Source organism: Oryx dammah, unplaced genomic scaffold, assembly GCF_014754425.2.
Source record: "Oryx dammah isolate SB20612 unplaced genomic scaffold, SCBI_Odam_1.1 HiC_scaffold_23, whole genome shotgun sequence".
Taxonomy (NCBI): Eukaryota; Metazoa; Chordata; class Mammalia; order Artiodactyla; family Bovidae; genus Oryx; species Oryx dammah.
In genome coordinates this window covers 109,922,058-109,940,651 of record NW_024070207.1, presented here as the reverse complement: position 1 = coordinate 109,940,651, position 18,594 = coordinate 109,922,058, and the positions used below count along the sequence as shown (strand labels likewise).

The following is an 18,594-nucleotide window of genomic DNA, read 5'->3' as shown; positions in this document are numbered from 1 at the left end:
TATGGTTTTTCTAGTAGTCATGTGTGGATGTGAGAGTTGGACTATAAAGAAAGCTGAGCGCTGAAGTATTGATGCTTTTTGAACTGTGGTGTTGGAGAAGACTCTTGAGAGTCCCTTGGACTGCAAGGAGATCAAAGTAGTTGATCCTAAAGGAAATGAGTCCTGAATATTCATTGGAAGGACTGATGCTGAAGCTGAAGCTCCAGTACTTTGGCCACCTGATTCGAAGAAATTATTCGTTGGAAAAGACCCTGATGGTGGGAAAGATTGAAGGCAGGGGGACAAGGGGATGACAGAGGATGAGATGGTTGAATGGCATCATTGACTCGATGGACATGGGTTTGAGCAAGCTCCTGGAGTTGGTGATGGACAGGGAGGCCTGGGTACTGCAGTCCATGGGGTTGTAAAGAGTCGGACACGACTGAGCAACTGAACTGAACTGAATGCCACCTAGTAAGAACTAAAAATATCAGCTCTTATTATGATAATAAGTGATACTATTAGGAACTCCATGAGATTAGAAGCCTTTGGATATTTTTCAGTTCACAAGAGTTATGGGTGTACAGAGTGATGTTTGTACAGATTGAATTCTACATAACTGTACATAGAAAGATCAAATCAATTTTCAATATCAGAACCAGTCAGGAACTGAATCTACTTGTTTTGATACCACTTCAAATCTATTTTTGGCATGAGGCATGAATGAGTGAATAAATGAATGAGTGGCTAAAATGCCGCCTGAGTCTCCCACGAACTCAATAAAATAAGCTGGTGAAATTCATGAGTCAACATAGAAATTTCTCCAAATCTGAGGTAATATGGAGGCAGAGGGGGAGGGGACCAATTGGAAGAAATGATCTACCAGTCATGTAGTTCAAGTTCATGGTGGTTATGGCCCCAGATCACTTTCTGGGGCATACGATTCTTTAACCAGTCATCCACAGCCACCCCCAAGGGCATGGGAAAGTTTTGGAGGAGTCCTGGGACAGGAAAGAACAGGGCCAGTGTCTTAAGGCCTGAGAAACCACTCTCTGAGGAGTGGTGTGAAACCAGCTTTACTGTGAAGCAAAAATTACATCATTGCTGATCCTAGTCTTTTCTTCACATCATCCAGACTCCTTCTTTTTTGTCTCACCACCTAAACTTTTGCCATCTAGAACTCTTTTGGTTTATCAAGGCTCCACTAAAATGCACATTCCCCTAGGCACATCTCCTCCCCCCCAAAATAAAAGATTATAGAAGGTAGTATCACTCATGTGATAGTTACACTGTGAGGATTTCTGAAATGGATATTCCAATCGAGATTTTGTGACTTTTCTACTAGGAATGCCACGCGATGCATGCATGCTTAGTCGTGTTCAACACTTTGTGGTCTTTTGGACTGTAGCCCGCCAGGCTCCTCTGTACATGGCATTTCCCAGGCAAGAATACTGGAGGCGGTTGCCCTTTCCTTCTCCAGGGGATCTTCCTGACCAGGGAACTGAACCCCATATCTCCTGTATCTCCTGCATTTCAAGCGGATTCTTTACCTGCTGAGCCATCGGGGGAAAGTTTCTCATTTTATAGGATAATGAACATTTTCTTAAAATATTTCTCTGGCACACCCAGGCTCCCACAGCATCATTCTTGGCCTTGAACTACCTACATTTTCTCACAGTGATTTGACCTTTTTAAGAAAACTTTTTTTAAATTGAAGAATTTACAATGTTGTGCTAGTTTCATATGTACAGCAAAGTGATTCAGTTATACACACACACACACATATACATGTATTCTTTTTCAGATTCTTTTCCCTTATAGGTTACTACAAGACACTAAATATAGTTCCCTGTGCTATACGGCAGGTCCTTGTTGCTTATCTGTTTTACATATAGTAATCTATTTGAACTTTTTTTTAGGAAGAGAATTTGTTCATTATTTACCTCTGTCCTGGGTGCTTGCATCCTCAGTCAGGGGATAAAGAACCGTTAGCCAGAGTTTTTTTCTTTTTATCACCTTAAGACGGAAGGGATAATTTCTCTCTGTTATTTTCTTTTTGCTGCTCACTTGGCTGTGGGATCCTAGTTCTCCTACCAGGGACTGAACCCAGGCCCTCGGCAGTGAAAGCACAGAGCCTCGATCACTGGACTGCCTGGGAATTCCCAATATTTCTCTTTAGAGTATGATTTTATTAATTATCACAGGTTTGTTATACTCACAGATACATAGGACTTTACTTTTTGAACTTTGATAATCAAAGAGATACAAATCAATAGGAAAGTGGGTACCTTACCTTGCGTCCCATTTGGGGAGTGCAATTGTTCTCGAGGTCCTTTTCCATGGTGCCACCCTGGTGACTCACCATGCCTCCTCCTGGTCTGCTTTCGTTCTGGTTTAGAGTCCTTTCATTTTCTTTCTGTGGATTCACAGAAACAGTTGACCAAAGGTTAAGCTTGAAGATAAGCTGGAGGAGGTAGTCGTGTCCAGAGCTTGAACTAGCGGAGATCTAAGCTGCCAGGCGCTCTTCCTTTATTTACCACCCACTTCCTGTTGTCTTCTCATGGCTGCTGCTCACTGACAATTGCTGTGCTCTGCGCTGGCTCAGTGATGGCCTGTTGTGTGGAGACAGGCAGGTTGTGGTGAAAAAGGCCATTGTTTCCTCCACCCTGTCCCTCCCTGGAGCTATGGCAACAAATTCCGTTCGTGAATTAACTATGTTATTTTGTGTCGGCTCAACTGATTATGCTCCTGGAATGACAAACATTTTGGCTCTTTTCTTCAGGGTAAAAAGTGGCCAAGACCTTGAAGTGTTCATCTACAACTCAGCACTTTCTTTAAATATGAGAATAAAGATAGAGAAAATAAATCTCTCAAAGGGACTTTGATTCTAATAAACATTTTATCTTTTTCAAGTATTCTACATACCATTGGAAGTGAATTTGTGCATTTTAACAATGTGGAATCTTCACAATTAGTGTTAAGTTCATTCCCCCTGAGATAAAAGAACTCTTGTTCTTATGTGTGCTTGGGGCTTTCTTTGATAAAATTTTTTAAAAAACATTTGGCTGCAGCAAAGTGCCATGGGAACTTTGGAGGCTGTTAACATGAGTATCATAATTCAGTTCAGAAAAACTGCTGTCCTAAATTCTCCTAGGGCTTCCAGTGGTTAAGACTCTGTCCTTCCACTGCAGGGGGTGCGGGTTCAGTCCCTGGCCAGGGAAACTAAGATCCCACATGCTGTGTGGCACAGCCTAAATAAATAAATTACAACTAAAATTAATTCACCTAAGGCATGTGAAGATTTCCTATGTCCCGTCCTAGCATGAAAACTCTTAATCACTTTCTTATATATTTCATCTTCCAGATGATAAAACTTGCTCTGATCAGTAGAAGGATATTTTCAGGGTTTCCATCTGTCCATCCATCCATCCATCCTGCACTCTCATCAGGTTCTGAGCTGGTTGTTGGGGAGCTCTGCCAGTGAATTTGTGGCTGGTTTCCTAGCATGGTTGTATGGAGTGTGTTGACTCGGTGAGCTGCAATCACATCTCCAAGGATCCCATTCCCTTAGTTTTGGGTTAGAGTTGGCCCAAAGAGGAATTTGCATAAGATTTGGAAGGCACAATCTTCCAAAGAGAGTGAAGAGAGTGGTTGGGTATGCTGACAAACAGAGGGGAAGGTGAGAGTGAGCCCCAGCCTGTTCTCATTCTCTTCACTCTGTGTGCAGATATTCTTCCCAACTGCTGACACTGTTGATTAACTGCAGCCCAGGGCTCACTCTCAGATGTGTGTGCAGCCCCAAAGCTTCTCGTGGGCTTCTTCCTTCACTTTGGCAGCTAGATATGCTGGGCTTCTGACTGCCAGGTGGGTGTCCTCTCTCATCCTCTAACCCCCTGGACCTGTGGGGAGTCTTTGAAGCCCCAGACACTCAGAGAAAAGGATGTTCTTGGGGAAGCAAACTGTGTCAGCTCTATCACAGAAGACACACAGTTGAATTTGGGGGACAAGTATCCTCGCAGTCTGGAAAACGTTCTATGCCGGGAGATGGGCAACTGGGCCTCAGCTTCAGAGCTCGTGAAATCACCCTCCTTTTGCATGAATTCCCCAGCAGCATTGTTTGCCTTCTTGTACCTCACCAGTGGGCAGGGTGTGCCGTGGATCATGGCCTTGGGTGCCATGTTTAACGGGGCCCTACTTTGGCTCTCCTCCTCCTCGGAGTCCATGTGGTCATGGAGATAGGGTACATGCCTTGGGACCTGTAGTCCCCTTCGAGAACCCTGGAGTTCTCTGCCAAAATGTCCTCAGCCTGTTTTTAAGGCATGTGCTGGATATCCCTGGGGATGGCAGGAGGGGGCAGAAGGGTTAGTCAAGCTTTTAGCAGGAAAACGTGAACAGAATCTGGATATCTGGGCTGGCTCCACCTTGTAGTGTGGTACAGAGGAGGGGACTCTGGCTGCCCCCAACCATAGCAGCCTGGTGGCCTACAGTCCATGGGGTAGCGAAGAGTCAGACACAGCTGAGTGACTAAAAAAATACATACACCCACACAATCTGTTAGCCTAATTTCAAACTTTTAAGTATTAAGATATATAATATATGGGCTTCCATTTACATTCCTGTCCTGACCTCACAAATATTAAAGCAGGCCCAGCTAGAGGTATTCTAAATCACTGTAGAAATGGATGAATTCACTAGCACTTTCTGGTTATTTTGCTTACAGTTTATTATAGGTAGCTTGTTATCAAAAGTCTTGATCTTCTCTGAATCTATGAACAATATGATTTTCTGAATCTAAGTGGCTGAAAGTTAGATTCTGGACTGAGGTAAAATAATTTGCTCCACCTAGCATAGTTCTAGGTATATGCTAGTAGTTGCTTTGAAAACAATTGTTAAATGAATGAAGGGCAATTGAATATCTACATGCAAAAATGAACCTCTATTCTTATCTCACACCATATACAAAAATTAACCATGAAATGGATCATAGACCTGGATGTAAAAGCCACAAGATTTCTAGAATAAAGCCTAAGACAGAATCTTTGTGACCTTGGTTTAAACAGAGATTTCTTAGGTAGGACACAAAAAGCATGAACCATAAAGGAAAAAAAAGATTGGATACATTCAGTTCAGTTTAGTCACTCAGTTGTGTCTGACTCTTTGCGACCCCATGAACTGCAGCACACCAGGCCTCCCTGTTCATCACCAACTCCCGGAGTTTACCCAAACTCATGTCCATTGAGTTGGTGATGCCATCCAATCATCTCATCCTCTGTTGTCCCCTTCTCCTCCCACCTTCAATCTTTCCCAGCATCAGGGTCTTTTCCAATGAGTCAGTTCTTCATATCAGGTGGCCAAAGTATTGCAGTTTCTGTTTCAACATCAGTCCTTCCAATGAACACTCAGGACTGATCTCCTTTAGGATGGACTGGTTGGATCTCCTTGCAGTCCAAGGGACTCTCAAGAGTCTTCTCCAACACCACAGTTCAAAAGCATGAATTCTTCGGTGCTCAGCTTTCTTTATAGTCCAACTCTCACATCCATACATGACCACTGGAAAAACCATAGCCTTGACTAGATGGACCTTTGGCAAAGTAATGCCTCTGCTTTTTAACGTGCTGTCTAGTTTGGTCATAACTTTCCTTCCAAAGAGTGAGCATCTTTTAATTTCATGGCTGCAGTCATCATCTGCAGTGATTTTGGAGCCCCCCCAAATTTAAGTCTGCCACTGTTTCCCCATCTATTTGCCATGAAGTGAAGGAACTAGATGCCATGATCTTCATTTTCTGAATGTTGAGCTTTAAGCGAACTTTTTCACTCTCCTCTTTTTTCTTGGATACATTGAATTACATCAAAAATAAAGAACTTTTACTTCAATAAAATTTTTTTGAAATTAAAACAGTAAAGGACTTCTGATCTTTAAAATTAAAAAAATGAAAAGTCATAGACTGAGAGAAAATATTTGCTAAGCACATATTTATAAAGGACTTTTATTTAGGATATATAAAAGTTCTTGTAATTTAATAATTGGACAAACAACTCAATTTTAAAAAAATTTGCAACAGATTTGAACAAATAATTCATGAAAGAATGTAGACAAGAGATGACCAAGTGAGTCCTCATTTCTGCTTTTGCTTTTACAGTGCATGGATATTGCCACTACCATCCCTTACATCAAGAAAAATGTGGATGAATCAGTGCCTTTTCTTAGACAAGAAAATTCTCAAAAAGAATTGGGAAAATGGCAAAACACCATCTCTAAAGTTGGAAACAGGCACATATGGAGAATCACAGGTGAGATCTGCTTACCTGAAACTATAATCTGGTGGGAACACTTAAATGCCAATTTTGAACTGCTGGAGGCTGAGTATGGACTAGCGTGAAATTAAGAAATTCCTAGAGTGAGGACCGCACAGTTCTGTGGACTTTTTCTCTAGGAACCCCACCAGATTGTCACCTTGAGAATCTGAGAAAAATGCCCTGGGGGCTGCGGCAAGGGGAAAAGGAAGAATAACCATCAGGAAATCCTTCCAGAATCTTCTCTGTCACAAAGCCTACTCTCTAGAGGAAAGACTTGGTCAGAGAGCAAGACTTTGTCAAAGGGCAACTCTAAAATATTATCCTAGCTTGGGGAAGGGAATTTCAGTTCTCTCTGGCTGTTCTCTCTCTTTCACCTGAGGAAAAATAAAAATAACCAGAGCCAACAAGAGAAAAAACTTGGAGGAAATAGATTGCAACTGTAGCAGCTAAAGAAAGGAGTATGAGAACCATATCAAGATACCAGTAGGAGAAAAAAAGAGAAAACAAGCGGAAGAAATAGCTGAAGTGACAGTGGCCAAGAACTTTCCAAATAATGTGTCATTACTATGATTAAAAGAAAACCACAGACACAGGAAGGTCAGAAAATACCAAATAGGATAAATACCAAAACAAACTAAAAACCAACACCTAGGAACATCATATTCAAACTGTAACAAGGAAACAACTCCCCTTTTTAAAAAAACCCAACTCCAAACCAACCAACCAAACAAACAAAATACAAAGGACAAGGTAAAACTCTTGAAGGGAGCCAGACGTGGGGAGTAGAGTGTGGGAAACTTCACTTATAGAAGAATAAGGTTGAGCATTACAGTGGGCTTCTCATTGGAAACCAGAACAACAGCAAGTGTTCTGAGACCCAGTTTCCAATGTATGGATGGGGCTCTTTCCCATAATAACAAACAATTCCTGGACACCAACCAGTAAGGTGTCACAAGGGACAGGAAGAGAGGACTGGGGAATACTCGCTTATAATGTAGCTGCCCTACACATAGAGCAGTATGATGATAGGTGGACTTACATTATTTTAAAATGTATGTTGAAAACTTTTGCGTGCATGCTAAGTCACTTCAGTCGTGTCTGACTGTGACTCTGTGGACTGTAGCCCACCAGACTCCTCTGTCCATGGGATTTTCCAGGTAAGAATACTGGAGTGGGTTGCTGTACCCTCCTCCAGGGGATCTTCCCAACCCAGGGATTGAACCCATGTCTTTTATGTCTCCTGTGTTGGCAAGCAGGTTCTTTACCACTAGCGCCACCTGGGAAACCCTGTAAAACTTAGGGCAACCACTAAAAAAGTTCTTTAAAAAAGAAGTATAAATGATATACCAAGACAGGAGATAAAATAGAATCATATAAAATGCTTCATTAAACCCAGAGAAGGAGGAAAAGATAGAAACAAAGAACAAAGAGAAACAAAGAACAAACATATTCAAGAGAAAACAATTGCAAATAGCTAGGAAGCACAAGAAAGACACTTGTCATTAGTCATCAGGGAAGTGCAAATTAAAACTCACAATGAGATACTATATATATAATATATAATCACTAGAATGAAAATTAAAATAAAAACTGATAGTTACTGGCGAGGATGTAGAACAACTGAATGTCTCATACGCTACTGATGGGAACGTGAACTAGTACAGCCACTTTGGAAAAGCAGTTTCTCAAGTTTATTTTAAAATTAAACATATACTTTTTATTCTTTTGCCTTTTCATACTGTTCATGATGTTTTCAAGGCAAGAATACTGGAGTGATCGGCCATTCCTTTGCTGAGAAGTACTGAGGGCAGGAGGAGAAGAGAGCAACAGAGGATGAAATGGTTGGATCGCATCACCGACTCAAGGGATATGAGTCTGAGCAAACTCTGGGAGATGGTGAAGGACAGGAAAACCTGGCGTGTTGCAGTTCAGGGGGTCGCAAACAGCTGGACAGGACTTAGCGACTAAACAACAAAACATGTACTCACCACATGACTCAGCAATTCCATTTCTAAGTCTTTACCCAAGAGAAACGAGTCTGTACAAAGATCTGTACACAAAATTATAGAAGTAAGGAACGGACTAGTGGTTACCAGTGGTTAAGGATCTCTAGAGATTGAAATGTCCTGTGTCTTGACTGTATCAGTGCCAATATCATAGTTGTGATACAGTTTTGCAAGATGTTGCCAGGGGGACACCCTGGGTAAAGGATACATTTTCTGTATTAATTTCCCTGCATTGGCAACAAGGAATCTTAGTTACAGGATCAACTGGAAGTCCCCCTCCCTTTTTTAAAAATCACTCCTCTACCCTTCCTCTTTGGTAGCCAGAAGTTTGTTTTTTGCATCTGTGATTCTTTTTCTGTTTTGTGAATGAGTTCATTTGTACAATTTTTAGAGTCCATATGCAAGTCATATCATATGGTATTTGTCTTTGTCTGATTTACTTCATTTAGTATGATAATCTCTAGGTTCATCCAGGATGATCTTTTCAAGCAGATGATTATAAAATGGATTACTGCCTGGGGAAAATATTAATGATTGTTTGGCCAAGTTGTCTCACTGGCAGAAATTATTCAGTAAGAGTTAAGGACAAAGGGAAATGAAACATAAGTTATCTCTACTGTGGCAGAAACACAGAGGGTGAAACCAAGTAGGACCCTGCGGGGTTCCTGGGCACAAAAGTCTTTCGTGTCCCCCATTTCTAAATTACAAGGAAATAGTCTTGATCTAGCCTCCATGACCTTCCCTTAGTTCCAATGGGCAGATTCAAACAGTTGCTAACTAGGGAAGGGAGGGAATGTGAAGACCAAGGAGGAGCAGCCAAGAAACAGTGGTGCAGCCTTGGGGCAAGATCTTGGTGGTCATGTTGGACTTTAGTTCTCCAACCAGATATTGAACTTGCACCTCCTGCAATGGAAGTGCAGTGTCTTAACCAATAGACTGACAGGGAAGTCCCAGACTTGGTTCCTACTGATGATAGATGCTTAACAATGGGGGTGGTTTCACATTGTTTCTAATAAATCTAGTGTTAGCCTTGCCTAAGAGTCTTAGGTAACCCAGACACCATTCAGTTCATAGGAAGTCACAGCGCTAAATGTTGTAAGATACTAAAGAGTGAAAGTCTCTCAAATAGATTGAAAATCAGCCTTCCTTCCTCACAGAAAGAGGTGTGTCCAGGTATGTTGTTGCTGTTGTTTAGTTGTTAAGTCACGTCCAACTCTTTGCAACCCCATGGACTGTAGCCAGTCAGGCTCATCTGCTCATGGGATTTTCCAGGCAAGAATACTGGAGTGGGGTGCCATTTCCTTCTCCAGGGATCTTCCCAACCTACGGATTGAACCTGCATCTCCTGCATTGGCAGATGGATTCTTTACCACTGAGCCACCAGGGAAGCCCGTGTCCAGGCATATGTGACCACAGATTGTTCAACCGGATATTTATGTCTGGGTTAGCCGTCCTGCTGGTGACTCTAAATGATTTAGCAACGCCTTGTCTTGCCCACTTATTCTCGACTTTGGCTTCACATTGGAATCCCATCCTCAGAGATTCTGATTTAATAGGTCCAGGGGGCATTGGAATTTTGAATAACTGCTCAGATGATTCTAATTTGTGACCAAAGTTGAGAACCACTGCTCTAAGCTATATAGAATACTACGCATGCTGAGTCGCTTCAGTCTTGTCCGACTCTTTGAGACCACATGGACTGTAGCCCTCCAGACTGCTCTGTCCATGGGATTCTCCAGGCAAGAATACTGGAGTGGGTTGCTATGCCTTCCTCCAGGGTTATAGAATACTGGCCATATGTAAATTAAGAAACCCTCATGCTGCCATCCTCTGCTAAAATTCACTATTGACTGACTATACCATCAATGTTCTAACTCATAATTCTTTCTTAATTGCTTCAATACCTGTAATAATTCCCAGAAGAATTCTGGTTTTCCATTCCCAAGTTTTAGTTCATGCTACTGGTTTAAAAGATTTTGAAGCATTAATACAGCTATTTATCTTTGGGGACGGGTTTTATTCACATTGATGTTGCATGTTTGTGCTATGAGCCAGGGCTCAATTATCACAAAACTTTTGTCCGTTCGTCAATAATTCATGTTGAATCACTTGAGGGCATGGCTCTCACTTTGTTCTCTGGGGGTGTGGGGGAAGTGGAACTAAGAGCATTGTGCATTAGTGGGGTTAGAGAAAAGGGTTCAGATGTATTGGCCTCAGTGGTTAAAGATAATTCTCCATAAAATCTAGAAAGAATTCTCATTGGAAGTTTGTGGTTTAGCTAGTGTTCTCTAGTTAAGATATACATGCCTACGTCTCTGGTCTACAATAAGTGAGTTTGCATCCATTGTATGCATTGTACCAAATACCAGAATCTAATGTCGCTTTTAAAAATATTTTTATTTATTTGGCTTCACTGGGTCTCAGTTGTGGCACAGGTTCTTTAGTTGCAGCATGTGGGATCTAGTTCCCTAAGCAGGGATTGAACCCAGGCCCCCTGCATTGGGAGTGCAGTCGTAGCCACTGGACTACTAGGGAAGTCCCTCTCAGTTCAGTTCAGTCCAGTCACTCAGTCATGTCTGACACTTTGTGACTCCATGAACTGCAGCACATCAGGCCTCCCTGTCCATCACCAACTCCCGGAGTTTATCCAAACTCATGTCCATTGAGTTGGTGATGCCATCCAATCATCTCGTCCTCTGTCATCCCCTTCTCCTCCTGCCCCCAATCCCTCTTTTCAAATGAGTCAGCTCTTTGCATCCAGTGGCCAAAGCGTTGGAGTTTCAGCTTCAACATCATCCAAAATAAAGTCAGATATGCAGATGACACCACCCTTATGGCAGAAAGTGAAGAGGAACTAAAAAGCCTCTTGATGAAAGTTAAAGAGGAAAGTGAAAAAGTTGGCTTAAAGCTCAACATTCAGGAAACAAAGATCATGGCATCTGGTCCCATCACTTCATGGGAAATAGATGGGGAAACAGTGGAAACAGTGTCAGACTTTATTTTGGGGGGCTCCAAAATCACTGCATGAAGCCATGAAATTAAAAGACTTACTCCTTGGAAGAAAAGTCATGACCAACTAGATAGCATATTAAAAAGCACAGATATTACTTTGCCGACTAAGGTCCGTCTAGTCAAGGCTATGGTTTTTCCTGTGGTCATGTATGGATGTGAGAGTTGGACTGTGAAGAAAGCTGAGTGCCGAAGAATTGATGCTTTTGAACTGTGGTGTTGGAGAAGACTCTTGAGAGTCCCTTGGACTGCAAGGAGATCCAACCAGTCCATTCTGAAGGAGATCGGTCCTGGGTGTTCTTTGGAAGGAATGATGCTAAAGCTGAAACTCCAATACTTTGGCCACCTCATGTGAAGAGTTGACTCATTGGAAAAGACTCTGATGCTGGGAGGGATTGGGGGCAGGAGGAGAAGGGGATGACAGAGGATGAGATGGCTGGATGGCATCACCAACATGATAGACATGAGTCTGAGTGAACTCTGGGAGTTGGTGATGGACAGGGAGGCCTGGCGTGCTGCAATTCATGGGGTCTCAAAGAGTCAGACACGACTGAGCAACTGAACGGACTGAAAATAAAGTCAGCCACTGTTTCCACTGTTTCCCCATCTATTTACTGTGAAGTGATGGGACCGGATACTATGATCTTAGTTTTCTGAATGCTGAGCTTTAAGCCAACTTTTTCACTCTCCACTTTCATTTTCATCAGAGGTTCTTTAGTTCCTCTTCACTTTCTGCCATAAGGGTGGTGTCATCTGCATATCTGAGGTTATTGATATTTCTTCTGGCAATCTTGATTCCAGCTTGTGCTTCCTCCAGCCCAGCATTTCTCATGATGTACTCTGCGTATAAGTTAAATAAGCAGGGTGACAATATACAGCCCTGACGTACTCCTTTTCCTATTTGGAACCAGTCTGTTGTTCCATGTCCAGTTCTAACTGTTGCTTCCTGACCTGCATACAGGTTTCTCAAGAGGCAGGTCAGGTGGTCTGGTATTCCCATCTCTTTCAAAATTTTCCACAGTTTATTGTGGAAAATAAACTCCCTCTCATGTCCCCCTTTTTTTCCTCTAATTCCCTTTTAATGTTTCATAACATTGAAATTTTCCAGGAGCCCAGGCCAGATTTTTATAGATTAATCTACGTTTTAAATACATCTGATTGTTTCTGCATGGTTAGATTCAGGCATTTATTTGCAAGAAGACTTATGTAGGTGATGTTATTTTTTCCGAAAGGCATCACATCCGGAGGCCCCGAATTGGTGATGGTACTTTTGATCTTTTGGTTAAGTTGGTGCATATACCATAAATCACACAGCGACTGTGCTAGAACTCAGAAAAACAAAGTATCAGGTAAGATTCCGAATGCGCAGCAGCAGGAGGCAGTCGTTTTTCCCAGGCTCCTCAGAAACCCGTTCAACCACGCCCACCCTGCTGCCGTCCGCGCCTCTTTTGTCGGAAAATCAACCCTCAGAACCAGGAAGCCGCTGCTCCAACGCGCCGAAATCATTCCCTAGCAGCATGGGTGCGCCTGCGCAGTGAGTTTTCAGGCGGCTCTTTTTCAGCGCCCGACCGCTTCCTTTTCCTGCTCTTAACTGCCGCCCCCCCCCCCCCCCCCGCCAGCTCTTTTCCCTAAGGGGTCATAACCGGGCGCCAAATGCGCGCCCGCGGGAAGGCCGAGGGTGGGGCGCCGCGCTTCGCGGCAAGTCAGTGGACTTTTGGGCGGAAGTCCGTAGCCTCTGGAGCCTCTGATTGGCTTTCTGGGTGGTGCTTGTCTCGGTCCCCGCTCTAGTTTCGGGCTGGTTGGCGCGGAATCGGAAGACTCCGGGACCATGGCGCCCTTGCATGGCGAGGATTGCGAGCCGGGGGCGAACGGTGAGAGATGGCCCCGCGCGCAGGGTCCCGGGCTGGGAGTGCGGGGACTGTGGCATAATCGCGGGTTGTGGGAACTCTGTTTTATTTTTTCTCAGGAAGGCGCGCCTCCGGGTTGCTCCTCGGGTCTCTTTGGGCGCGGACCTCGGACGTCCAGGGCTGGAACCCATCAGGCCTCGGACAGGGCTTCCTTGCAGGGCCGTCGGGTCCTGGCAAACCCGAGTAACTCCCTGCGGGGCTTTTTGTTTGGGAGGCTGCCTCCCCACTGTCACTGCGGGTCTCCGCACTTGTCTGCCTCTTTATTTCTTCTGGTGACGCTCATCCCACGTGCTGGGCACACACCTTCGCTACAGTGACCCCGGTGGGACAGTCTTTACTAAGTATTTCTTTACTCCCGCTTGGAGTGCTGGGAAGGTTGTTACATTGTAAAGAAGCAGGAAAGAAAGCTGTCACCTGAAGATACACACGCGTTTTGTCTTTTTTTAGGTAATGAGTTTCTGCTTTACACATTAACGATTTTTCTTTCAGGGTCTGTGGAAAGTTCTTAAAGGGCCGCATAGAAATAGTGCTCATCATCTAGTCATCTGAGGTGAAGCTTCTAAAAAGAGAAATGCTTCAGTTTAGTAGCATTTCGCCTGCCCTCCGTTTTCAGTGGTAATCTTCTGTTTCCAAAAATAGAATATAGAAATGTAAATGGATTTTTCTGATTTTTGAGCAGTGTGCAACTTCAGTGAACTTCTTACTTAAAATCAGGTGCTTCACTCTCTTAGCTCGAGCATCACATCTCCTGTCACTCAAATACATCACCATTAATGAGAACTTGCGTCCCAATCAGATTCTTTTGCATTTCCCTAGTTGTGAATCACAGATTTCAATTTGTTCTTCTAGCCTTTAGCTTTTTAAGACAATTTGTTTTGGAGAGTCGACTAGCCTGGATTACAAATGGGATGTAGGACGTGAGTACGTGAATAGTCTTTACAGTCCTCCATCAGTGACATGCCACTAAGCCCTTTCTTCACCCTAAAAACTGTTCCTCCTCGGTGAACATCAAGGAATCACTCTCCGGAGGACACTGCAATCTTGAGATCCCTCTTAAGTCATGGTGTTGATTAAGTAGTCGCTGGGACTTGTGACTGGAATTTTTCTTTTCCTGCCAAGTTTGAAAGATTGTCACCAGAAAGACTTGCAGACTCTTGTCTGTCTGCTTTGGGAGAGGGTGGGGGGTACTCCAGATGTAATTGTTAACCAGATTTTTAAACTTCAGTAACTGGGTTTTTTTTTTTTTCATGCTAATTCTTTTTAGCTAATTTACCTATTTGAAGCATTGGAGACATATACCAAAAAGGAAAATTTAAGCTTTTTTTTCCCCCTTAAGTGTTAGAAGGTGGGCTGGCAGTAAAAGGCTGAAAGGTCTATAAGTAGCTGCTACTGTATATGAAATGGATCAGGGAGAGTTTAATGATTTAAAAAAGCAGGTACAGTGGTTCATTCAGCAAATATTTGTTGTGTACCTTCCAGGTATAGGCATTCTATCAGGCTCTGGTGTTATAGTGGTAGGTAAGTTGGACATGGTTTTTGTCTTCATGGAATTGAGATGGTAAACATGTAATTATATGTGGTGCTATACTGAGGCTTCCCTGAATAAGTGGCTTTGCTTTATTTTTGCTTTCTAGAAGCTAGATCCTGTTAGTGCTTAGTGTGGGGTGTCGGCGTATGTGTGTGTGATTATGCTGCATCTCTACACATACACATTAAATGAGTTTGTTCTGTATTGCTTAGTACAAAGTAAGCCAGGTATCTTCATTTAATTCTAAACTTTATGAAGCAGACATGATTATCCCCATTTCACGTATGAGGACCCTGAGGCTGTGGATTAGTCTCAGTCATTGGGTGTACTCTATAGGAACCAACTCTAGTTGACTGAAACTGAACAGGAATTTATCAGGAGAGTATCGTGGTGTTCAGAACCTCTGGAGAGCCTGTCTCTGAGCAGTGTAGCTAGGAACAGTGCTTCAAATCATGCCCCCAAAGTGGTTCATTGAGGAGTTTACTGCCAACCATGGCAAGTACTTGAAGTTAGAGCCTTCAGGTACCCTGGGACATTGCTGGCACTGTTGTTCCAGGTACTCAATCCTCCTGTAGCTGTTGCTACTTCTAGAATCTTCTGTTAGTCCTCCCCCTTTCCTTGTCATTGCTAGCTTCTGATTTAAAGTCTGAGCAGATGTTTGTAATTGGAGGACCTATTTTATATACCCATGCCCTAGCTGCAGGGGCATAAGGGAGGAGGGATTTCACAGTTTCAATACTGGGCAACTTAAAAAAAAACAAGACACCTGGCCACCATGGCTCAGAAAGGTTAACCAGTTGTCTCATGTCGCCCAGGAAGTGGCAGAGCCTGGTTGTGTTGCTGCTTCTAATCTCCATTTTCCCACTCTATGCTCTCGTGTCCAGCTTACCTTCCACATTGACTTCCTCTTGGTTTCAGAATACACCTTGCATTTTCATCCCTTTGTAGTTTGGCTCATGCCTTTTCCTTTGCTTGTGCCCCCTTGTTGCCCTGTACTCTGAGAGTGAAGTTCTATTCCTCTTTCTGTGTTGGAAACCTCCCCTTGTGAAGCCTTGTCTGATTTCCCAGGCAAAATTAATGGCTCCGTTTTCTATGTGTCCTCAGTACCGGGTTCTTACCTCTCATATGGCACGATCTTTATATGATGGTGGGAGCCTCAGGTCTTTTTGCTTTCCTTGACTGGGAGCCCCTTGAGGACTCGCAACTTTGTCTTATTTGTAATTGTACCCCAAACTCTTATTAGAGTGGCACATCGTTGCCTGTGGAGTAAGTCTTTTTGAAAACCTATAGATTTTGTCAGGATAATCTGACAAAGGAGTCAGGGGGATCTTGAATGGAATACACTGAGGCCAGCTTTTCACTCCCAGGGGTCATATTCAGTAATCTCCAAAACCTTGTTGTGTAGGTCTGCTCACAATTTTTTGAAATCATTTGAGTGACACTCAAGATTTTGTGGCTGTCATCATTAAGTACCTGCATTCCTTAATGCTTTTCTGAAAATGGATTTAAAAGTCAAATGTGAAAGTCAAACAATAGACTGAGATATTATAAGTAGAGATTCCATTTCCAGAAAGCTAGAAAAAAAAGTATTTCTAGTTATGTGTCACCTTTAAGACAGGTGAACAACAGTCGAAACTGTTGGCAACAGTCGAAACTATTGTAACAGTTTATTGCCAGCACTTGGTACATGTTCTGTAAATTTCATCTTCTGTTGCAGTCAACACTTAGTCAAAGAGCTGAATGTTGTTATGAACATTCCAGTGGGGTTGGAGCTTTTAGGATGCCTGTTATCAGTACTTCTCCTTTTCTGTGCTTACTTCTTTTTATAAAGTAATTAGCACCAAATACAATACAATATTCAATTTCACAGACATAGGTGGCAGTCATGCTGAGCCTCAACTCGTGGCTGGCAGGCGGCACTGTCTTGCTTGCTTTGGGTGTTCATCAGCTGGCGTATGAAAGTCTTCATTCTGTGGGTGAAATCTTTTCAGTAACTGTGTGAGGTGGTCAGTTTATGATGACTCAAAGCGTGCATAATTCAAAAGTTGAATGACTGACCAGTGAGGCCCTCTGGTACTTCATTAATTTTCCACAAAACACATTTTAATCTTTGTGTTTTTCATCGTCATCCTCTTATGTCATAACCAGCAGCGTGAGATCTGGAAATCAGTGATGGAAATCAAGAATCTCCTCGGTCATCTTGGTTAAATTCTCCCAACCCCCAATTTATCCTTCCTTTGAAATTCTAGGCATTTTATCTGTACTTCTGTTGGGGCATGTGTTTCTTCTAAAAGTTGTTCTATAGTTAGTTGCTATTTACAGGCATACCTCGCTTTATTGTGCTTTAGATACTGCACTTAAAAAAATTTTTTTAAACAAATTGAAGGTTGTGGCAACCCTGCATCGAGCAGGTTTGTTGGCACCATTTCCCCAACAGACTTCGCTTATTACTTCATGTCCCTGTGTCACATTTTGGGAATTCTCACATTTTTAAATATTTGTTACAGTGATTTGTTATCAGGGATCTTAGATGTTACTACTACAACTCACTGAAGGCTCAAATTTTGGTTAACATTTTTAGCAGATCAAGAATTTTTGAAGATATAATGCTTTTGCCCACTTAATAGACTATAGTATAGTGTAAGCGTAACTTTTATATGCCCTGGGAAATTTTTAAAAATTCACATGGTTCATTTGATTGTAATATTCACTTTATTGGTTATGGTCTGGAACTGAACCCGCTAGTATCTCTGATGTCTGCCAGGAATCTCCCCTGTCAGATTGTAAGTTCTATGAGTCTGGGGCCCTGTCTTATCTTTGCGTCTCTCAGAGGGGCAGGTAATTTGTAAAGAGCATGTGCTCCTCAAAGCCTTTCAAATGTTGATTAATAGAATACAAAATGAATTGTCCTTTTATAGTCACTTAATGGCCTGTCATTTTGCTTGGAAAGGTTATGGACTAGGCTGGTCTCCCTTGAGTGTCTCCAGGGGATATCAGTTGAATTTGGAATTTTTCTCCTAGAGGAAAAAAAATAACAGTTGCTTCAGCTGAGAATTTCCACAGAGCCACAGGAGCTGCAGATTTTGTATACATTGAACTTGTATATTACTACTGGCTAAAAACTGTTGCTTTGTTTTTGAGGGAAAATGGCTGACAATTTTGTAATGTCTCAAATAAATTTGGCTTCTTTTCAGCTGTGTCAGATTCCAGGAATTCTGTAGCTTCCCGATCCCGGAGAGAGAAGAAATCAAAGAAAGGGCGACAGGAAGCTCTGGAAAGACTGAAAAGGGCAAAAGCTGGTGAGAAGTATAAATATGAAGTAAGTAACCATTTTTTTCCCTCTGTGATACATCTAATTCATGGCCTGTAAGTAATCTTATGTCACCTTTGTTGCTGATTAGAAGTATGCATATATTTCAAGTTTCTTGTAATAGTGATTTCTTAATCTCAAGCACAGTTGGGCATGAGGCAGATTTACAGGTTTTGGGAGACTACTCACCCCTTAAAGTTCCTGTGAGGTACCTTACCGATGCTTTTAAAATCCTGAAATGAAAGTAGTCATGGTTTTTTTTTTGCCTTATTAAGTTCACTGCATCTCTGCTGAGTTCCGTGGCTCTTTTGAGGGAACTTTGAGATGCTTTTGCTTTACTTAAGAGGTGCTGAGCAGTGTAGCTGACTGAGCACTGCTTCTCCTTGGAGAGAACTGTACTTCGTAATCACATATGCAAGCCCCCTGGTGGGGGCTTGGACCCCCCTCTGCTGTGTCCTGCGTGGAGGACTGAATGTGATGTTCTTTTGGCTCTTTCCTTCTACCCACTATTGATGGCCTGGTAAAAAAGCAGAGTGGCTACCATCTGCACAACGTTGT

The 18,594-nt window shown here is 42.6% G+C and overlaps 2 protein-coding genes across 2 annotated transcripts in view; one reads left to right on the top strand and one right to left on the bottom strand.

Annotated features, from left to right (window-relative positions):
• PCYT1B (phosphate cytidylyltransferase 1B, choline) overlaps positions 1-2,615 on the bottom strand; it is a 142,893-nt gene extending 140,278 nt beyond the window's left edge. The window contains exon 1 of the mRNA XM_040266634.1: positions 2,273-2,615. Coding sequence (XP_040122568.1) covers positions 2,273-2,344 — 72 coding nt within the window. The 5' untranslated portion in view covers positions 2,345-2,615. The remainder of the gene's footprint in view (positions 1-2,272) is intronic.
• Positions 2,616-13,011: 10,396 nt separating this feature from the next.
• Positions 13,012-18,594, top strand: part of POLA1 (DNA polymerase alpha 1, catalytic subunit) — a 295,880-nt gene continuing 290,297 nt past the window's right edge. Inside the window, exons 1-2 of the mRNA XM_040266631.1 lie at positions 13,012-13,162; positions 17,921-18,045. Coding sequence (XP_040122565.1) covers positions 13,120-13,162; positions 17,921-18,045 — 168 coding nt within the window. The 5' untranslated portion in view covers positions 13,012-13,119. The remainder of the gene's footprint in view (positions 13,163-17,920; positions 18,046-18,594) is intronic.